The sequence below is a fragment of the Ursus arctos genome, unplaced genomic scaffold (assembly GCF_023065955.2).
Source record: "Ursus arctos isolate Adak ecotype North America unplaced genomic scaffold, UrsArc2.0 scaffold_5, whole genome shotgun sequence".
Taxonomy (NCBI): domain Eukaryota; kingdom Metazoa; phylum Chordata; class Mammalia; order Carnivora; family Ursidae; genus Ursus; species Ursus arctos.
Window position 1 is genome coordinate 81,512,931 of NW_026623067.1, and position 13,297 is coordinate 81,526,227.

At 35.2% G+C, this 13,297-nt stretch overlaps 1 protein-coding gene across 1 annotated transcript in view; it reads right to left on the reverse strand.

The window, feature by feature from the left end:
• SLCO6A1 (solute carrier organic anion transporter family member 6A1) overlaps positions 1-13,297 on the reverse strand; it is a 96,835-nt gene that overhangs the window by 51,046 nt on the left and 32,492 nt on the right. Inside the window, exon 8 of the mRNA XM_048221110.1 lies at positions 6,650-6,794. Coding sequence (XP_048077067.1) covers positions 6,650-6,794 — 145 coding nt within the window. The remainder of the gene's footprint in view (positions 1-6,649; positions 6,795-13,297) is intronic.

Genomic DNA, 13,297 nt, shown 5'->3' on the forward strand with positions numbered 1-13,297 from the left:
GAAGGCTATCAGCAGATTTCTCAGCAGAAAGTTTGCAGGCCAGAAGAAAATGACATGAAAGGAAAAAAATTTACAGCTAAGAATACTCAATCCAGCAAGGCTAACATTCAGAATAGAAGGAGAGATAGAGTTTCCCAGACAAACAACAGCTAAAAGAATCCATGTTAAAGGGGACTCTGTGAGGGAAAAAAATGTTAAAGGGGACTCTGTGAGGGGAAAAAAAAATAAGTAAAAGTAAGAAAAATAGGAAGTTTAAAAAGCAGTGAAAATAAGTATATCTGTAAAAATCAGTCAAGGAACTCACAAAATAAAAGGACATAAACTATGATGCTATCTACTTAAAACATAGAGGAAGGGTTGAAAAATAAAGAATAGGCTCAAACTTAAGTGACCATCAACTTAATACAGACTGCTTTACACAGAAGATATTATATATAAACCTAATGGTAACTGCAAATCAAAAACCAGTAATAAATATGTAAAAAATAAAGAGAAAATAATCCAAGTATATCATTGGAACTAATAAATAAATTCAAAAAAGTCACAGGATACAAAATCAACCTACAGAAATCTGTTGCATTTCTATAGACTAATAACAAAGCAGCAGAAAGAGAAATTAAGAAAATAATGCCACTTACAATTGCACCCAAAATAATAAAATACCTAGGAATAAGCTTAAACAAAGAGGTAAAAGACCTGTACTGAAAACCATAAAACACTGATGTAAGAAATTGAAGACGACACAAAGAAATGGAAAAACATACCATGTCTATGGATTAGAAGAACAAATACTGCTAAAATGTCTATACTACCGAAAGCAATCTGCACCTTTAATGTAGTCCCTGTCAAAATACCAAAAGCATTTTTCACAGAGCTAGAACAAATAATCCTAAAATTTGTATGGAACCACAAAAGATCCCAAATAGCCAAAGTCACCTTAAAAAAGAAAAGCAAAGCTGGAGGCATCACAATTCCAGACCTCAAGCTGTATTACAAAGCTTTACATAAATAGTATGATACTGGCACAAAAATAGATAAAGAGATCAAGAGAAGAGAAAACCAAGAAATAAACCCAAAACTACATGATCAATTAATCTTCAACAAAGCAAAGAATAGTAATGGGGAAAAGACAGTCTCTTCAACAGATAGTGTTGGGAAAACTGGACATTGATGTGCAAAAAATGGAACTGGGCCACTTTCTTACACTGTACAAAAATAAATTCAAAATGGATTAAGGACCTAAATGTGAGATCTCAAACCATAAAAAGCTGAGGTTTGCCACACTGTAACAACTATTATTAAGACTCATACTGGTTAGACAGAGGATTCCTCTTGATTTCAGACAACAGTTATAGAGACGTACAATTATAATGCATGTGAAAAGAGGGAAATTTACAACCACTATAGACAGAAACCAGTGAATCATTAGAAGTTGATTTGATTTGTTGGTTTGTTGATGAGATAGCGGAGTGAGCAATTGCTTGTTAATGTAAATTGGTAATAGCTAGGCTGTCTGAGGGCCTAATTCCTCCTACAGTCTGTCATGCCAACCTTGGATCCATTCTAGGACAAAAGTAAAACATCTCCGTTGTTTTGCTATAATATTGTGACCCTCTCAGGAAGATTTCCCTAAGAAAAACATTTTCCCGTGTAAAACCATAGATGAGGCACTGAATAGAATTTGGACTCTTAAACTGCCTCAGAAAAGGAGGTAAAATGACCTTGTGGGTGAGGCTTTGGAATTCAGTGTACTTTTGTTGTGGCTTCAATATACTAATGCTGTAGCTTTCAATTGTATATTAAATTCCAAAATGTATAACTGGTAATTATATTTAAAAACTTGTGCTATATATGCTCCTAAACTCCAAAAGTAAAGATGAAATACATAAATTGAAATACCAAAACCTGTGTCCCTATCTCCTCTTGTATGGTCCAACAGAAATAACATAGAATCCTGGGAGGATAACGGAAAATCCCAGCCTTGATTATGGCCTTAAAGGAAGCAGGGGTAGTAAGAGAATAAGAATGAGCAATAACTGAATTCAACAGACCTTATGCCCAGTGAAAACAGTTATCAAGGAATTGATATTTACAGCAGATTAACCACCAATTAAATTTAGTTATTGTTCCTATATTCCTTGAAGTCCCAGACGTTGTGAAGTAACTACATTTATGGCACACTTGAATGGCATTTGAGATGCTGTCTTGGACATTGCCAAGACCTTCTTTTGTATCCCATTAGCAACCAAAGACAAATTCTCAGTCATGCTGCAAGGCCACAAATATATATATGCAGTATTTCCTAAACTCCCCTGACTATTACAAGGGGGTATATCAGGATTTATTGTGAGTACCATTACTCACTGTGCCAAAAGCTTTCAATGATAAATAAATATTCAGTTGGATGAAGGGTCAGAAGTCTCAGACTCAAAGGCTCTGACTTTGGTGTAACCACACCTGCAATCAGCAAAGATGACTGATAAAGCCCAACAAAATCCAGAAGACTGCTCATCAAGTTTTGGGGGAATTATTCAGACAGATTCACAATGCTCAACCCCTCTGGCAATTAAGGACTAATTGTTGTCCCTCTTCCCCCCAACCAAAAGGCAGCATAGCATCACTTTGGACTCTGAGATTACAAGCAGTAGCTGACTCATGGATATTCTATTTTAGTGGTATTTTCAATCAGCTAACCCACAAGGGGTGTAATCCAGACCCAAATTTGAAGCTAAGCAACAGGCTATGGCATACTTCTTGCTTCGAGGCACCACAAACCTAATTATCCATTTGAGCTACAAGTCTCTATAACTGCGCATTTTGTGTACTGGAGCATTCTGGAAGAGGGAGCCAGCCTCCTCATCCCTTGGGGTTTGGACTCACTGACTCCCTAAAACAGCTAGTTTGGAAAAACAACTCTTAGCTTACTACTGGCCTCTTGTCAAAACTGAAGCCCTGACCCGAGGAGGCTTTGTGACTCTGTGGACTGATATTCTCATTTCGGGATACTCTAAATCCTATTCACAACTATTTGACAAGCCTTCCTTGTCAAGTGAAAATGGTATATTCAGGCTATAGGGATATTCATAAGAGATCTTCAAGTGTTCAAAGAAACATCACCAGTAGATCAAATAGCCCTCAGAAGACTGTGGAAATCTTTCTCAGAGGAGCTTCTTGGATGGATTATTGACATATTATTTATATGTACCACCCTGAAGGCAGTTATTACTATAATAAGAGTAATACTCTCAGAAAAGGTGGTATAAAATTTTTTCCTGACTTTAGTTGAAATAATCCGTGACACTACACCTCTTCCTCAGAAAGCGTTCTGATCAGCCTCTGCCACTGATCAGCACTATTTCAGACAGAATTGCCCAAAACTTCATCCTTGTAGGCCAAGGTAGAATATATACAATTGCTAATACTTTCTGTTATATCTGAATTAATAATTCAGGCTAAGTTAAAAGGTCAATACAGAAACTTAAGGAGAAAGCCATCTTGCATTCTAAGGTAGACCATGAGGGCCAAAGGATTTATTTAGCTGGTTGGGTCCAAGACTTTAACAGCATGACTGAGGCCAAATACTCCATGTGGCCTTACCCTGTTGCTTGGAGTTTTGTTGATATTATCCTTTAATTAAACACTGTACTTAAACAAATTGAATGAATTTAGTCCCACTCTTTTCATGAGATTTATCAGAATGGCAAACAACATGGTGGACTCATGGCAAAATATTGTCATTATGGCCCTTAAAACTGCCGTATTTTTTTACTTTGGACTATTTGCAGTCTGACAATGGTATGCCCTGTTTCATAAAATCTGCTCCATAATAGGCTGGTGGCCAAAATTTTTGCATATCTCAATATTTGTTTTTTATTTGTCCCACATGTTTTATGTTCCGTATTTCTTTCTTGTTTTTTTTAAATTATTAATCAAATTTTTCAAATTAATATACTCGTTTACTCTTTTTTTTTTAACTATTACTGGTTACCCTAAATGTTACTGCGTGTGTCCTTGACTTTTTACAACATAAAATAAATGATAATATTTACAACTTTCCCATTAATGCCAGAATCTTAAAACATTTAATACTAACTACAACCTCTTTTGGAGAGCCAATTCTTAGTATCTAGTAAAACCGAAGATGTACACAGTATCAATTCACCTTTAATGTCTAACCCTAGACCAACTTTTATAAATGTGCACAAGTAGACATGTATGAGCCTATTCATTATGGCATTGTTTGGAAGAATGAAAAGTTGGAGGCAAATTCATGCCCATTAGTACAATGATAGACAAATAAACAGTGGTATATTCATAAAATAGAATTCCACAGCATTAAATAGATAGACAACAATGTGAATCTGATGGAAATAATTTCAGATGAAAGTAGCAGAAGAATATAAACAAAATGATACATGAATTTTAAAAAGAGACTATACAGATAGGCCTACAAGCAGTAAAAATATACACACATGTTTGGGATGATTGCACTCTAACTTTAGAATAATGGCTATTTGTAAGGGGAAAGGAAGAGAGGTGGGACAGGAGCAACGCAGAAGTCAAAAACAAGGGGCGCCTGGGTGGCACAGCGGTTAAGCGTCTGCCTTCGGCTCAGGGCGTGATCCCGGCATGATGGGATTGAGCCCCACATCAGGCTCCTCTGCTATGAGCCTGCTTCTTCCTCTCCCACTCCCCCTGCTTGTGTTCCCTCTCTCGCTGGCTGTCTCTATCTCTGTCGAATAAATAAATAAAATCTTTAAAAAAAAAAAAAAGAAGTCAAAAACAAGATGAATCCAAGAAAGTGCACACCAAGACATAATAATTAAAATGTCAAAAATTAATGATAAAGAATCTTAAAAGCAGCAAGAAAAAGCAACTAGTGACATACAAGTGAAACCCTATAAGGCTATTTGCTGATTTTTCAGCAGAAAATTTGCAGGCCAGAAAGAAGTAGCACAAATATTCAAAGTGTTGAAAGAAAAAAAACTACAACCAAGAATACTCTACCCAGAAAGGTTATCACCCAGAATTGAAGGCAAGAAAAATAATTTCCCAGATAAATAAAAGTTAAGAATTCATCACCACTAAACTAGCCTTGTAAGAAATGTTAAAAGGACTTCTTTAAGTGGAAAATAAAAAGCCATAACTAGAAGTAAGAAATTATGAAAGGAAAAATTTCACTGGTAAAAGCAAATATAGAGTAAAACTTGTAGATCACCTATAAAGCTGGTATGAAGGTTAAAGGACAAAAGTAGTAAAAGCAATTACATCTAAAAAATTAGTTAACAGTTTCATAAACTTTAAAAATGCAAAAGCACATATATAAAACATGGAGGGTAGAGAGTAAAAATACAGAGCTTTTAAAATGTGTTCAAACTAAAGCAACCATCAACCAAATACAGACTGTCACATACTTGGGATGTTATATATAAACTTCATGGTAACCACAAACCAAAACCTATAATGACATAAAAGATAAAGTGAAAGCAATCCAAATGTAACTCTAAAGAAAGTCATCAATTAGAAGAAAGAAACAGAGAATTACAAAAATAACCAGAAAACAGTAAACTCAATAGTAATAAGTATGTACCTATCAATAATTATTTTTAAGTAAATGGTCTAAGTGTCCCCATTTAGACTGAAGGGATTAAAAATAACATGTGTATCTCTTTCTCTCTCTAAAAGAAGTGGGGGAGGGGGCGCCTGGTTGACTCAGTTGATTAAGCGCCTAACTCTTGATCTGGGCTCAGGTCATGATCTCAGGGTTGTGAGATCAAGCCCCACATCAGGCTCCACACCTAGTGTGGAGCCTGCTTAAGATTCTCTCTCTCCCCCTCTCCCTCTGCCCATCCCCCCACCTCTCTATCTCTCTCTCTCAAATAAATAAATAAAATAGAACTTATATACTGCCTACAAGAGACATATTTCAGACACGTGAAAAGATGTTCAACATCACTCATCATTAGGGAAATTCAAATTGAAACCACAATCAGATATCACCTCACACATGTCAGAATGGTTAGAATCAAAACCACAAACTGTTGGCAAAGATGTGGAGGAAAAGGAACCCTTGTACACTGTTGGTGGGAATGCAAACTGGTACAGCCACTATTTACAAAGCCAAATTGTAGAAGCAGCCAAAGTGTCCATTGATAGATGAATGGATAAAGACAATGCGAAATATATACACAATGGAATATTACTCAGCCATAAAAAGAATGCAATCTTGCCATTCACAACCGTATGAATGGTCCTAGGGGGTATAATGCTGAGCGAAATAAGTCAGTCAGAGAAAACAAATACCATATGATTTCACTCATATGTGGAATTTAAGAAACAAAACAAATGAACAAAGAGAAAAGGGACAAACAAAAACCCAGACTCTAAATACAGATAACAAGCTGGTGGTTGCCAGAGGGGAGGTGGGTGGGGGAGTAGGTAAAATAAAGGAGATTAAGAGTACACTTATTGTGATGAGCACTGAGTAATGTACAGAATCATTGAAAAATAATAAAATAAAATAAGATAAATAAAACTTGAGCAAATGCTATTATTCCTACTTTATGCTTATTTGAAATATTCATAAATACATATAAGAAAACTTTATATAAAAACTTCAAAATGAGTACAATGAGCAGAAATGGTCTACCTGCAATTTTAGTTGCTGTAGAGTGTTTTAATAAAAACTGATTTTCTATATATATAGGCAAATATTCAGAAGCTCCAATAAAAACTAAAGATTCTGAAGCTTTGGTCAGAGCTAGGCATATAAATACTGGATTCTTCAACAGAACCTGAAATAGAAATGTTATATACAAATTATTTTATTTTGTTAAGTAAAGAAGAATAGATTTATTCACTCACATGTTAATGACCAATTAGCAAAAATTTTGCCTTTCCCAATCTAAACTGAATATATATATATATATATATATATATCAAAATTTGCAATTCACCAATATACAAATACCATTAAAGACATGTAGTGTTTGAACCATTTTTATTTATTTGACCTCCATACCACCTATAATTTTTATATATGAGTCTGGCAGGTCCTACTTTCAGAGTTTCTAATTCAGTAGGTCTGGAGCAGGGTCCAAGAATTTGCGTTTTTAACAAATTCCCAGGCAATGATGATGATGATGGCCTGGGAGCCACACTAAGAACCACTGCACTAGATAATTTTTGTGTTTGGACTCTTTAGAATTAAAATTAACAGACTCATAGGTTAATCCAGTTGATGAGACTTATTATAATGTTACACAGTAAAGTAAGAAAGCCAAAAACACTCTCTAAGTAGCTGAATGATTCAGCACTCATAAAGAGAAAATGATTCAGAAGCAAATGGCAGCTAACCTGGTCTGCCTGGTCTGCTCTCTAGTGGGCATTCCATTGCTTTGTCTTAATTGCTACAAAGGCCCAGATATTCAGTTTCTGTCAGCTTATTGTGCCTATATCTACTTCTATCACAGCTACTCACTATATTGTCTCTCCATTTGCTTCTCTATCTCAATGGTCTTTGCACATTCATTTTCTCTATGTCAGTTTATTAAAGCTGTGTCGTTTAAGTTTCCCAGCCTTTCTCCTATTTATACTCTTCCAAGAAAGAGAAATTAACTAGTTGTTTTATAACAGGTGTCCTATTGGATATTTTCTCAAGTTACTTAATTGGTTTTTGGGAATTCTAAGGATTGCTATCTTAGGCTCAAGTTCTGATACCACACCTAGTTTTTACCAGGACATTTGAAGTACACCATATAGAGCATGGCAACTCATGCACAAAGAAACCCTTCTGGGCACTTCATTCAAAAGGGCTATGGGAACGTTACTTAGAAAGAAACTGGAAACATAGCAAACACTCGGAATACAACAGACCTTTCCAATGAAGTGTCTAGGCTTTCCTCTTTTTAAAAAAAAAAAAATCTATTTTTTACTTAAATATAAATATGGGAGACAAAGAAAAAGGCTAGACATAAAACCAGTATTCAAGGGATTTCATGTGATAAAATCAGGCTTAATTATGGTAGGTGTCGAAAAAGAAAAGGAGGAACTGAATTAGTTCTGCACAGTAGCAGGTAATTTCATGCAACAGCCATTTCTTGTAGCACTGTGGCTCCCAGCCCTACTCCATCACAGAGTTTGTCTAAAACCATGGTCTTTACTACACTAGAGGAGGTCCATGCTGGTCTGGGAGGTATGGTTTTAAATGGTAACCAATCAACATGGTACTCCTGCATGTACTTACTTAGTAAGAGTCTGAAACAAGGACAGGATCAGCAAAATATAAAGTAAATGGTATAATGGACACAGACAAGTAGACTAAGATACAGGACAGAGCTCAAGTAGCAGTGGGAAACAAATGTCAACGAGGAAACTGATGCAAAGAAATGTTGCAGGAAGGAAAGAGCTCCCAAAGACTCAACCAAGGTTCACTGAAGATGGGTGTGTAGTGTCCCAATTAATTATGGAACTTTTTCTTTCATGTGGTAGAAGCATTAATCTACTTCCTACCCTAATCAAGGTAGCATGACAGGAGACAATGATCTTGCCAGTAAAAGGCTTTGGTGTCTTCCAAATAGGAAGAAAACATAAGTTGTAGAGGATACCAATAAACTTTGAATTTCTCAAGTGTTTTACTTGATCATTTAACTTCGCCTTTGCTCTGGTCTTGGTTCCTCATGAAAAACATCTATTATTAGCCATAGAAAATAAGTAATGGCTATCTTTATTAAATCTGTCAATAAGAGTAAAATACCTCATGTATAAAATGCTTTTTCAAGTTTAAAAATGTTTCAGCCCTCTATCCTGAAACCTCACTTACTCAGCTTCTATAAACACCAATTTATTTCATCAAACCTAGTAGACAACTCAGAGACTGAAAATAATACATGATGTCCTGACATAAATATAAGTAATAAATATATTTTTAAAAATCATATTACTTATGTCAAATGTACATTGATTCTAGTTTCTATGATAGTAATTGACCTCCTTTCAAAGAAAGTTCAGTATTTTGACTAACAACAGTATAATATCTAAATAACTTGGACACTAGCTTCCTTTGATATATTCTGTCATCCGTTTCTAGTCACACAAGTAATGAATAACACTTTAAATTCAATTAGTCCTTTCTAGTTCAAGAAGTTCTTTCATATCATAAAATTCATTGACAATTCTTTGTTCACTGGAGTTCTAGTATATAAATGTCTTCTCTGTGAATAAGGTATGAGACTTAAGGCACGAGATGAAGAAAAAGAAGGTAAAGTGCAGATCTCTCTGCTCCATACATTTAAAAACAGTTTTCTCATATAAAATCTTATTCCTTACCTGCTTCTAGCCAGTCTTAATTTCATTGTTTTTTTCCTTTTCCCTGACTTATTTCCCTAATTTCCAAGCTTTCTATTTTTATTCTTTAAAATATATTCCTAATCCATTATATTCTGAGAGCTATGGATAGTTATTGTTCTTATTCGTTGTTCAACTTTCTATTCTTAAGCGTAAACCCTTTGACTTTTTATTTATAACTTTTCACCTCACAGATATTATAACTTATTTTTACTTATTTTTTTCTTCAAATTTTTATTTAAATTCTAGTTAGTTAAAATATAGTGCAATATTGGTTCAGGAGTAGAATTCAGCAACCAGTGCTCATCATAACAATAGCCATCACCCATCTAACCCATCCCCCTCCCACTTACCTCCATCAATCCTCAGTTTGTTCTCTCTCATTAAGAGTGTCTTATGATTTGTTTCTCTCTCTCTCTCTCCTTTTTCCCCTTCCCATATGTTCATTTATTTTGTTTCTTAAATTCCACATATGGCATTTGTCTTTCTCTGACTGACTTATTTCACGTAGCATAATAGACTATAGTTCCAGCCATGTCTTTGTAAATGGCTAGATATCATTCTTTTTGATGGCTGAGTAATATTCCTCTGTGTGTTTTGTGTGTGTGTGTGTGTGTGTGTGTGTATACACACATCTTCTTTACCATTCATCAATTGATGGGACATCTGGCCTCTTTCCATATTTTGGCTATTGATGCTGCTGCTGCTATAAACATCGAAGTGTGTGTGCCCCTTTGAATCTGGATTTTTGTATCCTTTGGGTAATACCTAGTAGTGCCACTGCTGGATTATACGGTAGTTCTTTTCTTAACTTCTTTTTTTTTTTTTAAAGATTTTATTTATTTATTTGACAGGACAGAGACAGCCAGCGAGAGAGGGAACACAAGCAGGGGGAGTGGGAGAGGAAGAAGCAGGCTCCTAGCAGAGGAGCCTGATGTGGGGCTCGATCCCACAACGCCGGGATCACACCCTGAGCCAAAGGCAGACGCTTAACTGCTGTGCCACCCAGGCGCCCCTCTTTTCTTAACTTTTTAAAAAAATATTTACTTATTTATTTGAGAGAGAGAGAGAGACAGAGAGCAAGCAGAGGGAGAGGGAGACAACAGACCCCCCACTAAGTGGGGAGCCTGAGGTGGGGCTCAATCCCAAGACCCTGAGATCATGACCTGAACTGAAATCAAGAGTCAGAACCTTAACAGACTGAGCCACCCAGGCACCCCTGTTTTTAACTTTTTAGGGGAACCTCCATACTGTTTTCCAGAGTGGCTGCACCAGTTTACATTACCACCAACAGTGCAAGACGGTTCCCCTTTCTCCACATCTCAACAACACCTTTTGTTTCCTGTGCTGTTAATTTCAGCCATTTTGACGGGTGTGAGGCAGTATCTTGTCATGGTTTTGATTTGTATTTCCCCGATGATGAGTGATGTTGAGCATATTTTCATGTGTCTATTAGCCATCTAGATGTCTTCTTTAGAAAAAATATCTATTCATATCTTATGCCCATTTCTTAACTGGATTATTTGGTTTTTGGCTGTTGAGTTTGATAAGTTCTTTAGATTTTGTATACTAACCCTTTATCAGATATGTCATTTGCAAATATAGGCTGCCTTTTTGTTTTGCTGTTTCCTTTGCTGTGCAGAAGTTTTTATCTTGACAAAATACCAATAGTTCACTTCTGCTTTCATTTCCCTTGCCTTCAGTGATGTGTCTAGTAAGAAGTTGTTACTGTCAGTATCAAAGAAGTTGCTCCCTGTGTTCTCCTCTAGGATTTTGATGATTTCCTGTCTCACATTTAGGTCATTCATCCATTTTGAATTTACTTTTGTGTGTGATGTAGAAAGTGATCCAATTTTATTCTTCTGCATGTTGCTGTCCAGTTTTCCCAGCACCATTTGTTGAAGAGACAGTCTTTTTTTCCAGTGGATATTCTTTCCTGCTTTGTTGAAGATTAGTTGACCCTATAGTTGTGGATCCATTTTGGGGTTTTCTGTTCTGTTCCATTGATCTATGTGTCTGTTTTTGTGTCAGTATCATACTGTCTTGATGACTACAGCTTTGTAATATAGCTTAAAGTCTGCAATTGTGATGCCTCCAGCTTTGCTTTTCTTTTTCAAGATTGCTTTGGTTATTTGGGGGCTTTGTGGTTCCATACACATTTTAGGATTGTTTGTTCTAGCGCTGTGAAAAATGCTGGTGGCATTTTGATAGGGATTGTGTTTAATGCATAGATTTCTTTGGGTATTGTAGATATTTTAATAGTATTTGTTCTTCCAATCCATAAGCATGGAATGCTTTTCCATTTCTTTGTGTCCTCTTCAATTTCTTTTATAAGTGTTCAGAGTACAGATCCTTTACCTCTTTGGTTAGGTTTAGTCTTATCTTCTGGTTTTTGGTGCAACTGTAAATGGGATCGATTCCTTGATTTCTCTTTCTCCTGCTTCATTATTGGTGTATAGAAATGCAACAGATTTCTGGATGTTGATTTTATATCCTACAACTTTGCTGAATTCATGTATTCTAGCAATTTTTTGGTGGAGTCTTTTTTAGGTTTTCTACATTAAGTGTCATGTCCTCTGCAAATAGTGAGAGTTTACTTCTTCCTAGTCGATTTAGATGCCTTTTATTTCTTTTTGTTGTCCGACTGCCAAGGCTAAGATTTCTAGTACTATGTTAAATAGTAATGGTGAGAATAGACATCTCTGTCTTGTTCCTGACCTTAGAGGAAAAGCTCTCAGATTTTCCCCATTGAGGATGATATTAGTTGTCGGTCTTTCAAACATGGCCTTTATAATATTGAGGTATGTTCCAACTATACCTATTTTGTTGAGGGTTTTTATAAAAAATGGATGCTGTATTTTGTCAAATACTTTTTCTGCACTTATTGAGAGGACCATATGGTTATCTTTTTTAAATTAATGTAATATATCATGTTGATTGTTTTGCAAAAATTGAACCATCCCTGCAGCCCAGGAATAAATCCCACTTGATCATGGTGAATAATTATTTTAATGTACTGTTGGATTTGATTTGCTAATATCTTGTTGAGGATTTGCAATGGATATTATAACTTTATAAATATGTTAAATATTTTGTTTCTGTTCTGGCTTTTTATCTTTTATTTATGTCCATTTTATCAATTTTAAAATTAAAATTATCTTTACTGAAATTTGAATAAAACTCTTCTTTCGTTAATTGAAGAATTTTCTAAAATATATAAGTAAGGATGAACAGGAAATATGGTAAGAGTAAAGAGAATCCATTCTAAAAAGAGATACTTCTCTGGCTTCTTTTAATAAAAGTTTATGACAAGAAGACTTTTCTTTTAGAAAAAAAAAATCTATCCCTAAAAAATCAGAAGATGTGTTTTTTAACTAGTTTTTAGTCAGTAAGTCTTATAATGATGGTGATACATTTTACTGACTGGAATAACTTGCTTGCTGGAATGATTTTATGTCAGCCCTTAAAACAGGAACTTGTAAACAGACATTGAACTTCAAGCAAACAGTACCAATTAAGTGTCATGAACTAGGAGGTACTGAACTATATGGTTAATAGTGTAGGAAGACAAAGCTTTTTAGTCAATCAAATTCCTCATACTAGTCTTTTAAATTTATTTTCTAGTTGATAACCCATTCTTCTTATCAAGATGAAAATATTATAACATTTTCCCTTATTTTTTTGGTGCACTTTCCTTCCCTAATCTAAAATCAGAAATATCTCAAGTAGACATTCATATTAATTATGTATTTGCTGAGTTTTTACTATGGGCTCTGCAGAAATCTATTTACCCTACATTCCTCTGAAGAAGGTACCATTATTGTACCAATTTCTCAGTTGAAGAAAGTGAGGTTCAGAAAGGTTAAAATACCATATTTTATTTAATCTAAAATGCTATCAACAGTAAGAAACAACATTATTCTGTGTACCATTAAAAAAAAATCACGGATGG